This window comes from Emys orbicularis, chromosome 7 (assembly GCF_028017835.1).
Source record: "Emys orbicularis isolate rEmyOrb1 chromosome 7, rEmyOrb1.hap1, whole genome shotgun sequence".
Classification (NCBI taxonomy): Eukaryota; Metazoa; Chordata; order Testudines; family Emydidae; genus Emys; species Emys orbicularis.
In genome coordinates, this window is record NC_088689.1 from 82,712,727 (window position 1) to 82,734,247 (window position 21,521).

Genomic DNA, 21,521 nt, shown 5'->3' on the forward strand with positions numbered 1-21,521 from the left:
GTCAGAACCCCACTTACTTTCTCAGCACAGAGCACAATGCACCCACAACATGGGCAGCAGAGCTACTGCTCAGGATTTTGACTCCAACAGAAATTCCTCCTATGGGCTCTAGCCGCAATCCAGTCCCTAGGAACCCTCCATACTTAAACACACCTCAGCGCACTCAGGATAGATTCTGGCTTTTAAGATGGGCAAGACCAACCTCTTCCCCGTCACCAGGGGATGGTTTTAAAGCATGGTCTAGTGGCTAGAGCACTCGACTGGGAGTCAGGACACGGGTGCTCTTCCCAGCGCTGCCACTCATCTGATATAAGACCTTGGCCAAGTCACGTCCCCCATGTGCATTTCTGTTTCCCCTTCCACCCATTGTCGTCTTGTCTATTTAGACTGGAAGCTCGCTGGGGCTGTGTCTCAGTAAGTGTCTGTACTGCTCCTAGCACAATGGAGCCCTGATCTCTGTTACTGTAATACCAGTTCATTTTTACAAACACTCTGGACACTGTCCAAATCCCTACCACTACCCCCTGAATTCCCAGTGAGAGTCCTCCTCACCCAAAGGAAATTAAGGCAAGCAAAGCAACGCTCCATCATCCCCAAGACAGAAGAGGGATCCGTTCCACAGCCCCCTGCCCCAGACAGATCAGCATTCAGGCTCACAAACAGGTAACAATACCCGGCTACAGAAAGCATCATCCAGTACATGCAATTCTCACAGTTACCTGTATCATTATCATTAGAAGACTGAACAGAAACACACTGGCAGCTACCCTCACAAAGATGCTTCTCACCAGCTGATGTCATTAAAAAAAATATCTCTTGCTCTTTATCGATGTTTGTATAGGGGCCACAATAACACAGAAGGGTGAGAAACCGCAGGTTGCAGAGAGACATGAGAAGGACAAGGGCAGGAGCTACAGTGGGTTCCATGCACTCACCCTTCAGCTCTGCAGACCCGAATCCAAATCTTTGCTCAGAACAAAGACTTTAAAATAAACTGAATCCTCACTGGCGCACATCCAACTCCGACAATTTGGTGGGAAGGTAGGTCTCAGCTCACGAAAAGGCAGGTCTCAGCTCACGAAAAGGCCAGGACCGATGTGCACAAGCAGAGGTGTATGGACACGTGGAATTCAAACAGCAGGTGGTGCTGGAGAAGCTTGCACAATATCTGGCCACACTATCCCCCTCCCCAGCCAGTGCTCAAGTCCCTCACTTCTACAACCCCCCAACATTAACAAATAAGACAACTTCCAGGCAAGCAGGGGTGCCAGACTGTCACGTAGAGGTAAAGAGTTGGGAAAGCAGAGCACAACAAGTACTGAAAGTCCTGATGCAGTCAAACAAAAAAAGCCACTGAAGAAAAATTAGATGTCAGTTTAGAAGGAGAAACTGGAGCCATCTCTCCTCCACGGTGCTCAGCAGAGCCTTCGAGGGAGGAATGCTACATCCAGAAGGGAACACCCACCATGGGATTGCCCGTTAACAGAGGAAGCCCTCCGTGGGATCGGCATGGGCGGCCCTGGCTTTAAACTCATGCCCTCCCCCATGCACCCTGTTCAATCTCTGTGCTTTCCCCAAAATTGCAGTGACACCTGTAGAGGAGGATCAAGCATCAATGGGCTGGAGGGCAGCCGGCTGCCGAGCTCTGCCAACAAGCTGCTCCTCACGCCCAGCTGATGGCTCAGCTTTTCGGGCCATCTGGACCTTTATGGACTGGGTGTTTCCTCATCACCATTAGGAGACAAAAAGGGCAGCATGATCTGCAGGCAGCAAGCTGGTGCTGGATGAAAAGGACGCAGGGCTGAGCCAGTCACCACGACCTACTTCTCTGGAGAGGGTGGCAGAGGCAGCCTGCTGGATTCGAGAGGGGATTGTCAGCTTGGTTCAGCCGACTGCAGAGGTGGGAGGCAGGGAGGGACCCTGCATCTGCTCTACTCTGCCTGTCCCACAGTGCCTCACTGCTAACCCCCACCTGCCAAAGTAACACCGACATGAAGATCTTCAGAGCACAACGTCCCTGGGGTCAGCCTTTGGGCCTGTCCCTGTGGCATGCCCCATGGCGGCAGACAAGCCAAGAGACCCCAACAGTCGCAACTCTACAGCTGGGTTTTTCTTCACCCGGCTGTGAGGACTGAAGCAAAGGATCAAGGCCGTCAGTCTGAGGGTGAAAGTGCTGGGAAGAGGTAAGAGGGGCAGATGACGCTGGTTTGAGGAACCAGCCTTTCATATTTGGAGACCTGGGTTCACATGCAGTTTAATTAACAATTGAGAAGAGTCTGGCAGTCTCATCAGTTTCACAAAAAATAAAAATATTGCACAATTTGCAGCTGCTCACAAGAGGCCAGGCAGCGCAAATGCAAGACTGTAATGCAGGCCAATATTGAGGTGCGTTGCCAGATTTGTGAGACGTCCCATGACAGGAATTGCAGGAGAGCACCGCAGGTCAGGACTGAGCTGCGTTGGCAAGAGGGAGTTTACACAGCACCTGCGGGCACTGGGCCTGCCTCAAGTCTGTGATATGAGTTCCTCTGCCTTTTATATTTAAAATTTATGAATTACTTATTGTGAACCCAGGGTACTAATAGCACTACGTGAGTCAAGCATGGTGCAAGCAAGCTCTATGCAATGTACCATAGTGACAAACAGAGACCCCCTGAGGTACCTCAATCAACCCTGACTACCAGCAGACAGCCCCTCAATCCTGAGCCACAGCCTCTCTGTGATTCTAGTCCTCCCCCACAGCTCTGCCAATGCAACTAACCTTCAGCCCCACCCCCTACACAGTTCCATCAATGCCCCTCAATCCCAACCCACAGCCCCGCTGCTACTCCAGTCCTGCGCTCCCTAAGACCCAAACACACATGCACACCTCTGCCAATGTACCTCAATCCTGCCTGCAGCACCCGCTGCTATTCCAGTCCTGGGTCTCTTGAGCATAGCACCAAACTCTGTGGTGCTTTTTGTGATGTGAAGACAGACTACAACAGGAAATCGCTAATTCACTGTCACTTTCTGACTAAAACTGGTAGTTTATGACCACACTAAAACATGGGAAGAGAGCTAGAATTTTAGGGACGTGGCAGCACACAATGTCAGTATTACATTACCTGTCCTGCAAAATGCTGAGAGGACTGCTGTGACCATGGGGAAATATTCTAAAGTATTCTAAATATTCTAAATTGCTTCTAACAGAGCAAACACAAAAGAAGACTGGGAGTTATGTTTGTGAATAAAATATACCTTATTTTAACAGAAAAAAGTGTATTTTAAACAGGTTAATTATATCGAATGACTACTTGAAAACCCCACACTCCACTACACTGGACAGAGTCAAATTTGTAAGGATTCACGGAGGAGCTGGCTCGGGTGACCAAGACCATGGGTTTGGATGGGAAGGAACAAACCACACCAAACCCCTGAGAATCACAGGTTTTGTCTCTGAAGTCACATCTGGGACAAAAAAAATACAGAGCCTGATCCTGCACCACTGAAGTCAATGAGGGTTTAATCATTAGCATCTCTGGCCACTGGATTAAGCAGATGAGGCCACGTCTGAAGCTCCAACCCTGAAAACACGTAAGCACATATAGTCCGATGCAGGATCAGGGCCTTAGGGGAATGCTGAACCTATATCTCTGAGCTGAAAAGCCAGCACTTTGGCATGCCACCTCACTGCAACCCCAGGTCCCTCTCGCCCTTTTATGACTGCAAAGAAAAAACAATTTACAAAAACAAAGATGCATCTGAAGTGGTGCAAGCTCAAAAAACGTCCATCAGAGAGGCACACAAGATGACTGTACCTTCAGGCTTCAGGAGGAGGAAGAAACAGGGCACCTGACATTTAGTATGCCAACTCCAGGAAATGACTTAAGAGTTAAAATAAAAAAAAGTCATTCTCAGGTGGGCAGAATAAAATATTCAGCACCATTATGTTCCCAGAGACCAGCTTTCTGACAATAAATTTCATGCCTCATAGGCCAAAACAGTTATGAGGTTTCAGTCCCACATCCTTTCACAGCAACCAAAAAATATAAATAAATAACCCTGACAAAGCTGAGGAGGGAATTTCTATTATTGTTATTTACTGGGTATAGTCAGGCCTGGATTAAGATCCATTTCTGGAGCAGCACCTTCCCCAGCACTTGCTCTCTACATAAACCTGTGAGAGATGACAGCGGGACCCAGAATGTACGCTGGCAGGGGTTTATGGATGTGGACTGCAGCTTCTGCCTGAACAGCGGTTTTCTCCAATACCCCATGAGGAGCAAAGGGCATGAATCACCAAATTTAGATCCACATAATATTTGAGGTCCCAATCAGGGCTCCTGTTGTGCTAGGTGCTGTACAGAAATTTACAAAGAAAGAGTCCTGGCTCCATGAATCTGCAATCTAACTTGGGAAACGCAGACAGAGCTAGAACATACATGCACAGAGCTAGAGCCCGCAAGCACATTCAGTGTTAGTTCCAGATCCCCTGCCATGAAAAGCAACACACAAAGTCTGGGGGGAAGAGGGGAACAATCAGCGTGCGCGCTAGTTGTATACAGGTATAAATTTGCTTAAAATGCATACACATCAGGTACATGCCACAGTCCCTAAACCTACCCATTCCAGGTTCTGCAAGTGCCATGGTAAGATGTGTATATTGAGGAAAGAGATACAGAAAGATAATGGAGCAAATCTGCAAACACCTAGCAGAGAAGGTGATAAGTAACAGTCAGCATGGATTTGTCAAGAATAAATTGTGTCAAACAAACCTAATAGCTTTCTGTGACAGGGTAACAAGCCTTGTAGATGGAGGAGAAGCAGTAGATGTGGTATATCTTGACTTTAGTAAGGCTTTTGATACGGTCTCGCATGACCGTCTCATAAACAAACTAGGGAAATACAACCGAGATGGAGCTACTATAAGGTGGGTGCATAACTGGTTGAGAAACCGTTCCCAGAGAGTAGTTACCTGTGGTTCAGTGTCAAGCTGGAAGGGCATATCAAGTGGGGTCCCACAGGGATCAGTTCTGGGCCCAGTTCTGTTCAATATCTTCATCAATTATTTAGATAATGGTATAGAGGAAATACACTTATAAAGTCTGCGGACGATACCAAGCTGGAAGGGGATGCAAGTGCTTTGGAAGGTAGAACTAAAATTCAAAATGAACTAGATAAACTGGAGAAATGGTCTGAAGAAAATAGGTTGAAATTCAACTAGGACAAAATGCAAAGGACTCCACTTAGGAAGGAACAATCAGCTGCACACATACAAAATGGGAAATGACTGCCTAGGAAGGAGTATTGCGGAATGGGATCTGGGGGTCATGCTAAATAGGAGTCAACAGAGTAACACTGTTGGGGAAAAAAAAAAAAGTGAACATCATTCTGGCATGTATTAGCAGGAGTGTTGTAAGCAAGACAAGTAATAATTCTTCCGCTCTACTCCACGCTGATACAGCCTCAACTGGAGTATTGTGTCCAGTTCTGGGCACAACATTTTAGGAAAGATGTTGACAAATTGGAGAAAGTCCAGAGGAGAACAGCAAAAATAATGAAAGGTCTAGAAAACAAGACTTATGAGGATAGATTGAAAAAATTGGGCTTGTTTATTCTGGAGAAGAGAAGACTGAGAGGGGACATAACAGTTTTCAATACATAAAAAGGGTGTTACAAGGAAGAGGGAGAAAAATTGTTCAGCATAGGATAAGAAGCAATGGGCTTAAATTGCAGCAAGGGAGGTTTAGGTTGGACATTAGGGAAAACTTCCTGTCAGGGTAGTTAAGCATTGGAATAAATTGCCTAGGGAGGTTGTGGAACCTCTGTCATTGGAGGTTTTTAAGAGCAGGTTAGACAAACACCTGTTTGGTTCAGCCCATTGTACAGCTACAACAATCAGATCCAAATCTGGGTCCTGACTTGGAAATAGCCCCAATACCTCCAACCTCACATTTTCTTTCTTTCTGCTTTTGGTTTCCAGATTTCCCGCACTCAGAAGACAGCATAACCAGTCTCTAATACTGAAAGCAGCACTCATTCCATCATTCTTTCCCCTACCGGTCTCACAAGGAATTACAATTTACTGACTGGCCAATGGGAAACAAGGGCTGATAAAGTAGAGCGCAACTTAATGTTAGTCTTCTGTCTAATACCATTTCATTTTGGATTCCAATGCACCTATTTAACGTGCATGGGAGCAAAAAGCAAAAGGAGAATAAATTATATGAATGCGCGGTCGCAGATGTGGAACTAAGTAGTGGTCCTTCCTAGGTGCTCTTCTGAAGAGCATGTTGTCCATTGTGTCTCCACACACACAACCAACCATATAGATGTCTAACCCTATACAGGATGTGCTGGTAGTTCAACACCAAGAGCCCAGTTCTGATCCGAGAGCTTGTCTATACGCAAAGTTGCCCCAATTTAACTAACAGCATGATTTTAAAACTTGTTTACTTAAACTGAGTCAAAAGGTGATGTGGTCGCTCTTAAATGAATATAAACCTGGCCTATATCCATTTAGCCTAAGTCAAATAGTAGTGATTTAAGCTAACCTGAAATAAACCAAATGAAGAACGTCTACATGGGGTTTTGCACCTGTTTAACTCAATCCTTTTAAAAAACAATTTAAACTTAAATCAGTGCAACTTCTGCATTTAGACAAGGCCACAAAGTCAATGGTAGGAAACTAGAGTAACTGCTGTCAAAACAAAGGAGTCGCACCTGTTTTAAACCAGTGTAAATGAAAGATTCAGACACAAATATACTACATATTGCTTTGTAGTGGTGGAGCAATATATCTAGCATGCTGCAAGAGCCTGATGTCTTTAGGATCCTCACACCTCCAGTATCAGAGGGGTAGTCGTGTTTGTTGCTTTTTACAGATCCAGACTAAGAATCCTGTGGCACCTTATAGACTAACAGACGTATTGGAGCATAAGCTTTCGTGGGTGAATACCCACTTCGTCAGACACAGTGGATATTCACCCACGAAAACTTATGCTCCAATACATCTGTTAGTCTATAAGGTGCCACAGACTTTGTTGCTTTTTACCCCTCCAGTGTTTCAATATTTATTTCAGATTATTCCATTTAAAATAACTAATAAGGTGAGGGTGGAAGTGTTGGGAAAAGGAGGGAAAGGAGGCCCTAGAGGCTGAAGTCCCCTCTCTCTCTCTCTCTCTCTCTCTCCATAGTGCCGGTACAGCATGGGCAGAAATAGGGCAGGCTTCCCTTTCACTACCCCAATTCGGACTTGGAGGAATCACTTCCAGGAACGAGGAGGGAGTTCTGCTGCCACAGACCATTCAGTCTCTGGCTTCTCAGCTTAGCTGGACAATGAGGAACAGAAGGGTGAGGAAACAGGGGCCTCTGCGATGGTGTTTTATTTGTGAACACCTGTACACGGGGAAGCAGATTGTTATTCGCCAACTAAAAATCACCACGTTTCATTATGGTATTTAGATGCAAACCAACCACTCAGATTATTCTAGATTATGCAGCCTGTTTTAAGAGTGAGAGTTTAAATTTACAAGGCGAATATGAGCACTGTCTCTCTTTGGCAGCACAAACAGCTGGATTTAGTGTGTGTACGCTGTGCAGTACAGGGAAAGAACACAATGAAGTGCTGAGATAACAGTCATGTGCAGCCATATAGAAACCCAGGTAGATGGATACAAAACACACATGCACACTTGATAAATGCATCAAACTGACTAGCAATCAGAGGCACAGGCAGCCACGACCCTGCACACAGAGAGACGGTGACTTATTACAAGCGGTCACGCAGGCAGCTTCTCTAGAATAGGAGAGCTGCTCAGTGCCACAAGGAAGGAAACAGAGGGCAAGAGAGACAGCTTACCCCTCTGAGCTGCTGGACACCACCGAATAGCCTCATCACTCCATCAATCTCCTGCTCCAGCCTTCTGGTCCAGTACTGCATCCTGCAGGAGGGGGAGAGAGACGCACAGAGTCAGAGCCCTGACAATTAGATCAGCAGGCTAGTCGAAGGGGGAGGAAGGAAATCGGTGCCCACAGCTAAGTTTACTGCGCTCTGTTTCTGCAGTACCAGATGTGGGCAGAATACCAAGAACGTCTGCCCTTAGAGTTATGGCTGGGGCTTCAGGATTTTTAAGTTTACACACAAAGGAAAGGGGAAGGGGTGGGTAGGCAAAACAGAAATTGCAAAGTGCCTCTTTTCGCCCTTTTACTAAGCAAGAGAGACAGCATCATGCAACTCCAAAGGGACTATTCAAGGCCTGGGTGGCTCAGTACTTGGCTTTTGCTATGGAGAACAGCTTATCGCTCCTGCAGGACTGTTTGGCCAAGAGCACCCGTAGAACCGGTTCAGGATCAGCCATGTCTTCCGGCAGGGGACTATGCCCTGCCCCAGCAAGGGAATGGACTCTAGGCTATAACAGGGCTTTTCCAATGTTAATTTATATGATTGCAAGGCCACAAGACAGCATTTGACACACTTGGGAGCCTAATATTGGATCAGGAGAATCCCAGGGCTCAGCTAATAAGCAGCCCCAATATTTCTCACTCCCATAAGAGGTGGTGCTGCCAGGTCTGAGGAGAAGTTATTGGCAAAGCTGCCTCTTGGGTTACTTGACCAGAATGGGAAGCTGCAGCATGGACTACACCGTGTCACTCCTCTGTACAGATCACTTTATGGCAAGAGTTCCCATTGCTGGCAAGCCTGCATTTGTCCACAGCACACTCCATACTCGCCCCTCCACCCCAAAAAAATATATATATAGATAGATATAGTTGTAACAACAACAACAAAACTCTTCAAATCCACAGCTTTTAATCCTCCTCTGCTTTTAATGAGCTTTCCTGACTTCTCTAATTCCTGGCCATGCAAATGTCAAATCTCCCACCTGGCCTGGAAAAGTGCTGCTGGCTTGTCTACATCCCAATTATTATTATTTTCAGTGCTATTCCCATGGCACCTTTTATCTCTAAGTGCTGCATCAGAAAAAGGAGCCAAAGAGGAGTAGACGAAACTGAGGCCAGTAATGGAAAGTAGGAAGCCAGCCTCACAGCAAGTAGGATCATGCAGTGGAGAGGGCAGAAAGAAATAGAGCTATCGGCCTTGGCCCATTTTAAATCCAGAAAAATTCCCCCAGATCAGGGCTTTACAGACGCACGCTACAGCCCTGCTGCCACTGAACCAAACTAGCTTCTCTTCAAGGACAAGAGATGGGGAAACCCAACTTATGAGTTTATAAGAGGATTGTAGTACTGTATTTTACAGTCTAATGATTGTCAGCCTTGGGCCAATATGTATTTCCATTAGGCACAAATTCTAGAGGAACCCCCCCACACACACAGAGCTTCTCTTTTAGAGCAGAAGCACCACTTGTAAACACCTGGAGTGGAGGCACCTAAGGAGAACAGGAATCTGGTCCGGCAGACACCCGTGTTATTCACGCAGGTGGAGCTCTTGCCAATTGTTAACATTACACAGGAGGCTGCCAACAGAAGGCTGGTATAGCTGCACAATCCAAGCTTACAGAATTAATCATGCTGAAAACCCCATCTCTATGATTAAACTGGTCTAATGTTCTAAAGCAGGTGACGCTATGATTTTTGCCCTCAGGAGTTTGGTAGAGGAGGAGAAGGCAGGCAGGGGAGCATATGGGCAAGAAAGCAGCAGACATTTTCTCTGAGAAGCAGAGAGCAAAGCCACACGGACAGCTGTTTTAAAGGTGGAGGGTTACAAGTTCTAGAAGCCCTCCAAGGAGCTTACACAGCTGGCATCTTTCACTGAATTCTAGCTACCTACAGCATCTGTCCATCCCATCTCTCTCTAGGAACACTGGACTTGCCATATCAGATGAAACCTATAGCCCATCTAATCCAGTATCCATTAATCCTTAACAAAAAAATAAATAAAAAAAGTCTTCAAGTGCCATCAAGGCACAAGATTTCAGAGAGTTCTAACTATATGGGAAGTTTGAGGCATCTACATTATTCTGTTATTAAGATCATTCAAGACATACACATAAAACTGACATGGGGTGCTCATTTTCTTAATTTTTAAATTAATTTTAACTCAAATTAATTAACTGAGTTACTTAAATCTACAAAAAATTCATTCTGTGTCCAAACAATAAGTGCTGTCATTTTGGGGAGGAGATAAGGTATGTTTCCATGCATAAGAAAAAAGGTTGGAATTTTGCTTCAAGTGCAAAACTCAACTGAGCCTTAACTCTGGAGCCATGACCAGCATCTCCATATCCAAGTATCTCTGGCCTAGCCTGCACCTGTGGTTATCAAGGGGTACATGTACCCCCAGGAGGTATGGCAACTCATCTAAATGTTTGCCTAGTTTTTCAACGGGCTACATGAAATGCACTATCAAAGTCAGTAAACTAAAATTTCATACAGACAATGACTTGTTTATACTGCTCTAAATACTATATCAGTGTTTCTTAACCTAGGAGGTCATGATTTATTTTTATAATTATATGGTAAAAAATGAGAAAGTAAGCAATTTTTCAGTAATACTGTGCTGTAACACTTATTTTTTTTTGTCTGATTTTGTAAGCAAGTAGTTTTCAAGTGAAGTGAAACATGGGGTATGCAAGACAAATCAGACTCCTGAAAGGGGTACATTAGTTTGGAAAGGTTGAGAACCACTGGCTTATAACTATACTGGCAAACCTTCTGTAGTGTACCAACAAACTCCCTTAGTGTGGATGCAGCTTACATGGGCAAAAGAGTGCTTACGCCAGTTCTCTGAACAAAACAAGCTATACCAGCAAAATGACTTTTTTGCCAGTATAACTGACTACACTAGGGCTTCTTTCAGTATTGAATGGTCAAAGAAAAATAATTGCCTGACATTACTACACCAGCAAAAGTTTGTAGTGTAGACCTGGTTTATATCTATGGATTTCTAAATGCAGCCATCACTATAATATTTGGGGCCAGTGATTTTGGTGACCAGGAATGTTCAAGGCCAGGCACATCCTAGAATTTGGCATCACCTCTTCACCCACCACTTGCCATGTTCTGGGTAGGAAGGTACCATTTAAAAATATATTACTATTCTTCTATCTCAGTTGACCTCCTGCTTCTGTGATTGTTCCACTTGAAATTTTACAGAAAGGGATTAGAGCAAGGATGAAAAGGGCAAAGAAACTGATATGCCATTATGCACATGGAGATTTTACTTTGAAGCAACTCTGGTATGGAAGCTGTAAGCAATAAGACATGACAGTCATTGCATCTCTAGGCCATTATTGCACGCCTCAGGTGGCGTTACGGGGCTCAAGGAGCAATAATTCCTCGAAATGCTTGGCCCAGAGTGTCTTACCGCTCTTGTGAAATGGCATGTATAAATAAAATATAAAGCAAACAGCAAGGCCGCTGCACTTACTGGGATACTATTGACACAGATGCATTACCAGTCACAAGGCCCCATTTGCGACCTGTGTGCTAAAGCCTTTTCCTGAATTTAATTCCAGTTGCAGCAGCCTGAAGTATCTTTCTCCAGTGAATTAATATGGGAGAGGAAGATATCCCAAAGACAAGAGTTTTGGGTCACCACTGAGCAAGTTGCTCGATAGGCACCAGCATACCATAGTGAGGCTGTCTCATGGTCCCACCCTCCACCCCCTTTAAAGACTATCCTGCACAGCTTACCTAAGTCCCTGCTAAAAGCAGACCCTTGACCATGTGTGGATGCAATGTGTAAATTCAAATTCCCGACACTCAAAAAAAAAAAAAAAAAAAAAAAAAAGGTGTGTGCTTGGTGGTTTTCTCCCCCATCTGCACAATTTATAACCTGCTGTACAATTTGTAACAAGGAATATAAATAAATCTTAAAAAAAAAAAAACACCCACATGCAACAACGTCCTTTGTCATTGTCTCCTCAAAAGGAAGCTTTACAAATGTTAATTGATTTCATAATCTGCATATTTGATTTTTTGTTTAGAGACTAGATACATTTTTTTTTTTACACTAGCACACGCATCCAGTGCTGCAGTCCAACCTGCGCTATATGGGAGCCAGAGAAGTTTGCACCTGCACATACATTCCTCCAGAAAAGGCGTGGATCTCCTTTCTGACTGCTCTCCTATTCTAGACATACCTGGTTTGGGCCCAGGGCAAGTTTCCCATTTTACATAAGCCAGTCCCCCTTCTCAAGGGCCCATACCTCCATGGAAGACTTTGGTTAATACGTCTGAGCTGCTGCCACCACCACCATTCCTGGGAGCGTTCGTTGGGAGAATTCCTGTGGAGTCAGGGAACACCCCTTCCTTGACCCAAGGCCCCCCCCCCCCCCCAATTACTGTACATAACAGACTGCATTCCTTAGCGCTGGTCTTCTGCACAGCAGCCCTCACTCACAAGCAAGCCACCAAGCCAGGTCAATTCCATTTGTTTGTGGTCTCAAGAATGTAAAAGGACAAGGGGAAAAACAACTTGTTAAGAGGATATGCTCCCCCAGGGCTCAATGGGTTATACAGAAAGTATTTTGTACAAGCATACATACTTAACGCTGTGTGTTCAGCCAAGAATGCTTCCTAGGTTTTGGTTCAATGCCCAAATATCGCTATTTAATAAGGTTATTAATTATAGTGTTGTCCAATATTTGCTGCGCAGGAACTTTCCCTTTTAATTGGCTTATTCTTCAAAATGCTTAATTCTCCAGCTACCTTCACACGTGTGTGCATTCTTCATTTCTTATATATCTGAAAGAGGAAGCCCTATATAAGCCAATATTTACCGACCAGAAAAAAAAAATATCACCTAACATTTATTGTTGTTGAACAGGACTTCTGGAGAGTACTGGTTTGTAACAGAACAGCCACAGAAATTGCTGGCCACTCTGCTAGTCATTTTCAAGCCTCCCATACTGTCATTTTCATGACTCCCTGTTAATTTCATGTATGTGCACAGGTGCTTACCAGGAATAAGGGCGAGAAAATACCAGGACAATTCATACACACACATGCATGTATGTGTATATATATTTATATACAAATATATATATGTATGGATAGATAGATACACACCCACACACCTCAAGGTGTTACTCACCCACTATAACCCCACAATAAAGCACCTTGGAGGGGGACGAAGGAGAGAGAAATTCCAGAAATCTAATGGAAGAAAGATCTATTAAGAAGATAGGATGGTCTGCTAGATAGAACCCTGGACTGGAATTCCCAGCTCTTCCACTGACCTGCTGCATCACCTCAGCCACGGCACATCCCCTCTCTGTGCCTTTGTTTTCCCCTCCCACTCAGTCTTGTCAGCTCATTGCAGCAGACAGTCTCTTAATGCGTGTGTACACAACACCTAGCACAGAGGGGCCTTGACCTCAGCTGGGTCCTCCAGACCTCGGTGTAAAAATTAATAAGTAAATAAAAATCAGAGGGATAATTTGGGGAGGTGGCTTTATGGGCCCGCAACCTAGACCTGGGCAAACGATGTGAACAAAATGCTGCAAATACTAGATTACATTTTGTAACAAAACGCACTTTAATTTGTGCTCCATTTGTTAACCACAAATAGTCTAGTGAACAAGTATAACTGGCAGGAATGTTCACAGAACTAGCCAATTTTATGGGGAATACGAGAGAATATTCCTGGAAAATGAGTTTTGAACCTGAAAACTCAAGTGTTTGCCATCTAAGAGTTACATTCCACCAATCAGGGAACAGACAATACCATGTGATCAATGTGTCCTGTCAAAATACCTTGAATTTCAAACTTTGCATATAAAATACTCACAACCAGCTTTTTTGCAGAGAAGCTGGAGGCCAAAGGATAATTCAGTGAATAAATTAAAAAACAGGCTTGAGAAAATCATGCTGTTTGTAGATGATTGGCCAATAGAAAAAGGAGAAGTTAAGCGGTGAAATGTAGCAAATACCATACTTAATGGTACTGAGAAGGGTCCCCGCAAGTTTGATGTATCCCTTTATCACAACTCACACACACACACACACACACACACACACACACACACACACCCTTGGTAATAAAAAACCAACCAGCAAAGCACACCACAGGAAATCTGTTTTGCAGACAGTGAGGCAGAGGGAAAGGCAATCGCAGCATGGGGCTCCCCAAACCAGTCACTATCCATCTCAGAGTGGGTTTCTTCATTACGTGACCATTTTGAAATGCAGCCATCACATGAAGGGCACTGGAATTTTAGCAACATTATTTTGCAGCTCTTCCACCTGAGGATCCCAAAGTTCTTTTCATCCATGAAAGAACTAAGCCTCACAGACTCTCAGAGCCTGAGTCTGATGTTGTAGCAACACTGGGTTACAGTTGTTTAAGTGAGAGCAGAATCATGCAGGTGAGGTGCAAGGCAGGTTATCCTCAGCCAAGGCACGGAGAAGTTAAGCCAATGCCAAAACAGCAAGTCTCTCTCTCTCCCCCCCCCTTTCCAAAAGCCTTGATCACACCTACACTAGTGTAAATCAGGAGTAACCGTACAGAAGTTGGTGGAGTTACACCAAGTTTCTACTGTTTTACAGTGAGATTGGAACCACACCCTTGAACTCTTAAAGCCTGTAACAGAACTGAAGAGCTGCAAGATACTGCTTTAATAAATAAGTGAACAGGTGTCAGTTTTATAAAGCCTATTTATTGCCTGAAGGAAGTTCACCCAACAAATCCTCTTGTAATTTTCACTCCCCATCAAGCCCTCATGACTGACAACGTCCATGCATCACCATTCAACCAGCTAGGTGCACAATGGTTTACATTAACACCTCCCTCTGTGCTGCCACTATCTCGGCTGTTTCACCACTCTCTCAGCCATGAGGAGGATGGAGGGGTTGAAGAGATCCCATCCCCTACTGCAAGGTGAGAACAGGTCTAGCAAAGCTTCTGCGAGCAGCATGAATTAACTGACTTTATGATGCAATGACAGACACACTGGTTTATTTGTTTATTGTGTACAATTCATGGCTCTCTTGGGAGGCAGACAGGGAGGGGTGGGGGAGATCATTGCAGTTCTCGTTTGTTCCAGGAAACGAACATCAGATGGAAAGCAAAGCTGCCCAAAGGAGAGCAGTCCCAGCTTCCACGAAGCAACTCATGGGATTCCAGCACCCAGCTGGGGACCAGAACACATGCTCCACAGCTTGGAGAACTAGCAAAGCAAATCAGACCGACTTAGCCAGAGTTGGCAAGAACTCAGACGCTCTTAGTCTGGCATCCTTTGTCACCAGAGCCCGCCCAGACAGACAGACAGACAGACAGACACAATCTCCTAACCACGTTCTGAGAGTCAACTTCTTCTGCAGCATCTCACCATCAGAATGTTTGCACCCCGGCACCTGGACACTGCTTGGTGATGTGATGATAAAAAACACAAAAGAGCTAAAATGCGGCTGCATCGCTATGTTCCCACCATTTCTATGCAGGGTCCCAACATGACGAAGGTCATTGGCCCTTAGGAGACTTGAGGAGTCTAAACATCCTCCACACCTCGTAGAAACAACTTCTTGAGAAGAAAATATTTTGGAGAATGCAAACAGTCTCCCCTAAGAGAAATGGTAAAAGTCCCCTGGCTTGGCTCATTTAAGAAACTGGACTGATCCAGACATTGGGGAATGGACTGTAAGGAACAACCCTCCGCTGCCTGTTGGAATAAGATTTTAAACAGACCTTACACTTGTCTCTCATTTCCACAATGTCTAGTTTACAGGGTGTGGGGCAGACCCTGTCGAGTAGATAATGGGGCTCATGGAAATCAGGATCTGTAAGCACGGCCACAACTCCGGGCTAGAAAGAGCCCACCAAGGGGATCACGGCTCTGTGCTGGAGTATCTTACCACAAGACGCTTATCATGGCAAGAAATACATTCCAAAGTGAAAAGCTATTAAGCAGCACAGACAGTAGGACTGGTAGAGGCCAGTTGGGTCCCCCTTCCTGACCCCAGCATGCTGCAGGGCCACGCCCTACGTCATTCCCCCTAATGTCTCAGCTAACCTACACTGGGCTCTCTGCAGTGATTAATTAGGCCTTTAAAACACAGGCCACCTTCAAAAGGTTCAATAATATTCAGTTACAGTAAGCCTGATGGCTAGCTGGTGCTGAGCTGGGCCTGAAGTAAGTTGGCATCTACAACTTCACCCCTGGCCAAGCAAAGGTATCATTCACCTCTTCTGTGAGGGCCTACAGATACGAGAAACATTCAGCCACACCATTTCCACTGCTCCTCGGCTTCTAACTGCATTAACACACCGTCTCCTAGGCTGGTTGAAGTAGACTGGCACAACATTATATACACGTCTCTAGGGCTTTCTGTGCACCATTTTCACTAGATATGTGTTTAGTTAAAACCCCTCTCGCCACCATTACTCCACTTGAGGAATTCCTGGACCACAATAGGAGTGGCATAAAGAGAGAGGGTGGTATAATCATTGTTATTATAAAGCACTTAGTGATGCTCACTCAATGGATCTCTTGATAGCCAAACATCCAGGACCCTGTCATTTTTACATGCAGGCTACCTTGTTCCCAGAAGCTGCATGTTGGATGTTCCTTTTCAGCAATGCACTCAAGGGAAAAGGAGGAGAAAAAGCACTTTTAACAATTAATTGATTGCACTTTATGCCATTATCTCAGTGCTTTATGATTCATGCCCAAGAGCTGCCTCCAGTACCTTTGGATCCAATCAGCACCAGAGTAAGGTGCACACATCTGGATTCTGGAAGCATAAAGCCTCATCCATCGGTGCTGCATAATATGAGGGGCCAAATTTCAGCATTAGCTGGTCACAGACCCCCAAACCTCAAGCACATGGCTCACATAACACCATAAATGAATACAATCTAGTTTCCCTTCAGTGACAACACAAAACCCAGCTTGCCCTACGAGGCCTGGGGAAGAACTAGATCAGTGCTACAGCTGGTCTTTTCTTTTAAAGAAGCCACTTTCCTGTACATTTTAGAGCTTAGGCAAAGTGAAGGAAGAAGGGGAGAAGGCAGGGAAAAAAGGTAAAGTTGTGTCTGCCTCCCCCAAACACCTCAGCAGCCTTAAACAGGTGATGCAACCACAGCCCTGCCTTGATTCTGATCTGCCAGACCCACTCTGGAGCTGCTTAAGGACTCTGGCTGAGTGACATTTACAAAGGAAAAGCCGTTGGACAACCTTGTCACAGAGCTGTTCAGCATTAACTAGGCCATCCCCATAACACACAGGTAATTATTCTCCCCGTTTTTACAGAGAGGGAACACTGAGGCACAGAGGTTAAGTAACTTGCCCGTGTCCACAGAGCCAGTCAAAGGCAGAGCCAGGACTAGAACCCAGGAATTCCAGACTCCCAATTCTGTGCTCAAGCCTCAAAAGTGTACATTTACACTGCAAGTGAAGGTGTGTCTGTAGCCTGGATAGGTATACCACTGCTAACTTTAATCTAGCAAGCACAGGTAACAACAATAGTGTAGATGTGGCAGCACGTGCTAGCAACCGGAGAACGTACCCAGTGTGCATGTACTTGGGCAGCTCTGAAGCCCATGCTACTACGTCTACACTACTGTTGTTACCCATGCTAGCTAGCTTAAAGCTAGCACGAGTAGGCATACCTTTACTTGCAGCATAGACATACCACTTAAGGAGGCAACAATCAATTCAGAAGGAAGGATGCTCCCACAGAGAGTGACACCCCAAGGCACTTGCAGTGCTTACCAACCCTAACACACACACACACACACACATATATGCATGCACAATAGAAACCGGGGAACCAAAGATAATTCACTTTTTTGTTTTCGATGCCAATACTCATTTATGAAATCAAAATTCTTGTTTGCAGACAACCAAAAAGCTTGTTCAGAGAATATTCAGAGATTTTTTTTTTGTATTTTTTTTTCTAGAAGACAAAACCAGTTTTTAATGTGGCACTCTTGATGGGTCTTATGACATCATCAACCCCTTTCTATTTAGAATAATGACTTCTTCCACACGCCACGAGATTTGAAATTACCTGTGAAATATATTTCCCCAGGCGCAGGCTCAAGAAGCATGTAAATTACCCAGGCTAATGGCCTCTAGAATTCTCTCTCTCCAACACACACACTTCCACCCCCAGTTGGAAACGTTCAAATGAGATCATGGGAGACATGCTAAGGGGTAAATATTTGTGGGATGAGAGAGGAGTTGTGCTGAGGCTTCCCCAAGAGCTAGCTCTGCCTTTAGGAGACAAGATACACAAGCCTTATACAGACAGACAGAAGCTGGTGCACTGTCAGCACAAAAATGTAATTTTAAAAGAGCGCTTTCTTGGGACAGTTGCCTGGCCATAATTTCCACAGCACAAGCAACCAAACATACTATGGATTATGCTGCAAAATGCACCCCTTTAATTTTCAAACACCTGATGTTATGACACGTTGAGCAATTGGCAGCAATTTCTCCAACTCTTCTCTCAACTCCTCAGAGAAACAGCCCTGTTCAAGCATACATTAAGCGCCTCGCTTTGGTGCCAAGGCACTTGCCAGAGTCTGGCCCCCAGAGTCTGGATTCCACAAGGACAATTCCCATCCACCCCAAGACAGGGAAAGAGGGATTCTTCCTTAGAGGTCAAACTCTCCTAGCCACGTCTCTACTCACAGAACATCAGTATATAGAACGAGATGCATCGACTCCAAGAGAAGGTGCTTTGTCCATTGGGAGGAGCAGGTATCTGGGAATTATATGGCCTGAGTTCTAGTCCTAGATCTGCTATTGACTTACTGCCTGACCTTGTCATGTCAACTCATACCTCTGTTTCACCTGAGCTAGTCATTCATTTTGAAGTGCAAACGTTATAGCAAACACACTAAAAGAAAGAGTTATGTAGGGGAGAACTAGGCATGGGGAGGGAACCAAGGATGCACACACGAGAGGAGAAAGACACCTAGGTGCTCATACTTCAGCGGGGGGGGGGGGGGGGGAATGAAATGGGACCTGAAAATATAACTATCCACACACCCAAAAGGGCAGGACTGAGTCAGATAAATCAACTCTTTAGTTGGTGTAAATAGCTGCAGCTCCACTGGGGATCTGGCCATGCCACTAACAGAGCCTACTGCAGGCAGGGCTGACAACCAGTCACCTTTCACCAAAGTCATACAAATCACAAGAGCCCCTGAAGATCTATACTGGGGAAAAAAAAAAAAACAGTAGGTAGGAAATAGGAACGGCCACAAGCTAGCACAGAACAAAATAGGCCAAGTTTATCCCCCCAGGGGGATTCCATTGAAGCAAGTAGAGGAAGGCCAAGGATGAATTTGGCACAATGGTCTTTGCATGGGTTTTTCAAAGTCAAGGTCAAGCTGCAACGCATTTCCCTGGCATATCCATCCTGCTAAGCCACGGATTGACAGAAGCCGTGGTATCACACGGCTCTCATTTTCCAGAAGCATAACTAGGACAAGCAACTTGAGCATTTTCAACAAAGAGTGTGTGCTAAGATCTGCACACACTCTTCAGGGTCACACTCAGAGTTCAAAATTAACTGCTGGCTCAGGCCTCTAATACAACCACCACAATATATACAAGTGATCAATCCTGAAATACCAAGTCCAAGTACAGTGACAGCAGAGAAAGTGGGAATAAAAGGAATGAGGCTGTGACAATGACATGTTTCATTGCTGTGACCCAAATGAGGACAGCGCTGGCTTCATTCACAAGATTTGCCAAAAATATTCAATACATGATTCAGAATATTCCATGTTTTGACTGCTGAATTTGGATTTATTTATTGAGTCATATTGCACCTCTCGCAACCTTCAAATGCTTTAGACAACTTCAAACTTTACACTTATAAATATCACCCCCAAAATGCAGCTGCCATTCTGTATACAACAGTTTTAGCACCAGGCAGTAAAGATACATTCTGCACCCACTTAAACAGGAGCAGGAATTTAAGCAGGCAGATGAAAATTATTCAAAATTATAACTTGGCCCAGTATAGTCAGGGCCTTAGTTTCCATAATAATATCTGAGACAGCACCCCTTCAGGCACACAGCAACTCCCCTTCCCCAACACCACACTGGGATATCGCACTTGTCCTCCTGAGTCAGGGATAAAGCAATTTGCTAAATCATCAACACCACTTCCTGCTTGGTTGTCTTTGGGAAGGGTCTCCCATCCACGTATTGCCTACGTCTAACTCTGCTTATCTTACGAGAGGTCACAAATGCTATGTGGTATGGCTACATGAATGGGTAAATTCAGTTAGGGAAGAAAGTCAATAGGTTGTACAACCTATCATACAAACAAATATTGACTCTGGCCATGGGCACATCCATCCATCCACCACTTAACTATGATCTCACACAATATAAAAGGCTCACTCCCTGACGAGAAGGCCACACACTCAGTTGCCTGAAAGCCACCAAACAAGTGACATTTATTAAGTGGCTCTTGCAAAAAACAAGCTGCTTTCAGTGCATGTAATCACATTCATAAACAGCTCGAACCGCCAGTGCAAGACTCTACTTTGAAAGATGTCAGGAAGGAGGGGGGAGGGAGGAAAAAAAAAAAAAGAAAAAGATTCTCACACACCAGCATGGGCAATTCTCCACACAGCATATTGGCCGGAGTATTCAGTCTGATCCCAGACAACATAAAATTGTACCTTCTGAGGCAAATGAGGTACAAACAGGGTTGTCAGAACGGTATGGTGTACAAGACAGCGCAGTGCAAGGGGAGAGGGAAAAGAAACCATTTATCTAAGCAGGCATGATGGTGAAATCAGACCCTATGTCAGACCTTGGCTCTCAGGCATCCTTTCACAACTGGCCACAGAGTGGCATTACAGTTCCATTTCACCCTGCAGGATGCCTGGTTAAGAGAGCAAGGAAAGGCAGGTAAAAGAAATGCTGCCTCAGCTTGGACCACCTTAACCATAAGCACTGCCTCACTGGGGTGAGAACGCTGCCCCAAATCCTCATCAGGCCCCTCAAGATAGTGAATAAGAAGCAGAGCTGATTATATTTCTCTCCAAAGAGAAACTGAGTCAAGACAGCTCATCTCAAAAAAGATATACTGGCACTAGAAAAGGTTCAGAAAAGGGCAACTAAAATGATTAAGGGTTTGGAACGGGTCCCATATGAGGAGAGATTAAAGAGGCTAGGACTCTTCAGCTTGGAAAAGAGGAGACTAAGGGGGGATATGATAGAGGTATATAAAATCATGAGTGATGTGGAGAAAGTGGATAAGGAAAAGTTATTTACTTATTCCCATAATACAAGAACTAGGGGTCATCAAATGAAATTAATAGGCAGCAGGTTTAAAACAAATAAAAGGAAGTTCTTCTTCACGCAGCGCACAGTCAACTTGTGGAACTCCTTACCTGAGGAGGTTGTGAAGGCTAGGACTATAACAGAGTTTAAAAGAGAACTGGATAAATTCATGGTGGTTAAGTCCATTAATGGCTATTAGCCAGGACGGGTAAGGAATGGTGTCCCTAGCCTCTGTCTGTCAGAGGGTGGAGATGGATGGCAGGAGAGAGATCACTTGATCATTGCCTGTTAGGTTCACTCCCTCTGGGGCACCTGGCA

The 21,521-nt window shown here is 44.9% G+C and overlaps 1 protein-coding gene across 1 annotated transcript in view; it reads right to left on the minus strand.

Moving 5' to 3' along the window:
- CACNA2D2 (calcium voltage-gated channel auxiliary subunit alpha2delta 2) overlaps positions 1-21,521 on the minus strand; it is a 581,166-nt gene that overhangs the window by 549,909 nt on the left and 9,736 nt on the right. Inside the window, exon 2 of the mRNA XM_065407282.1 lies at positions 7,844-7,925. Within this exon, the coding sequence (XP_065263354.1) occupies positions 7,844-7,925 (82 nt within the window). The remainder of the gene's footprint in view (positions 1-7,843; positions 7,926-21,521) is intronic.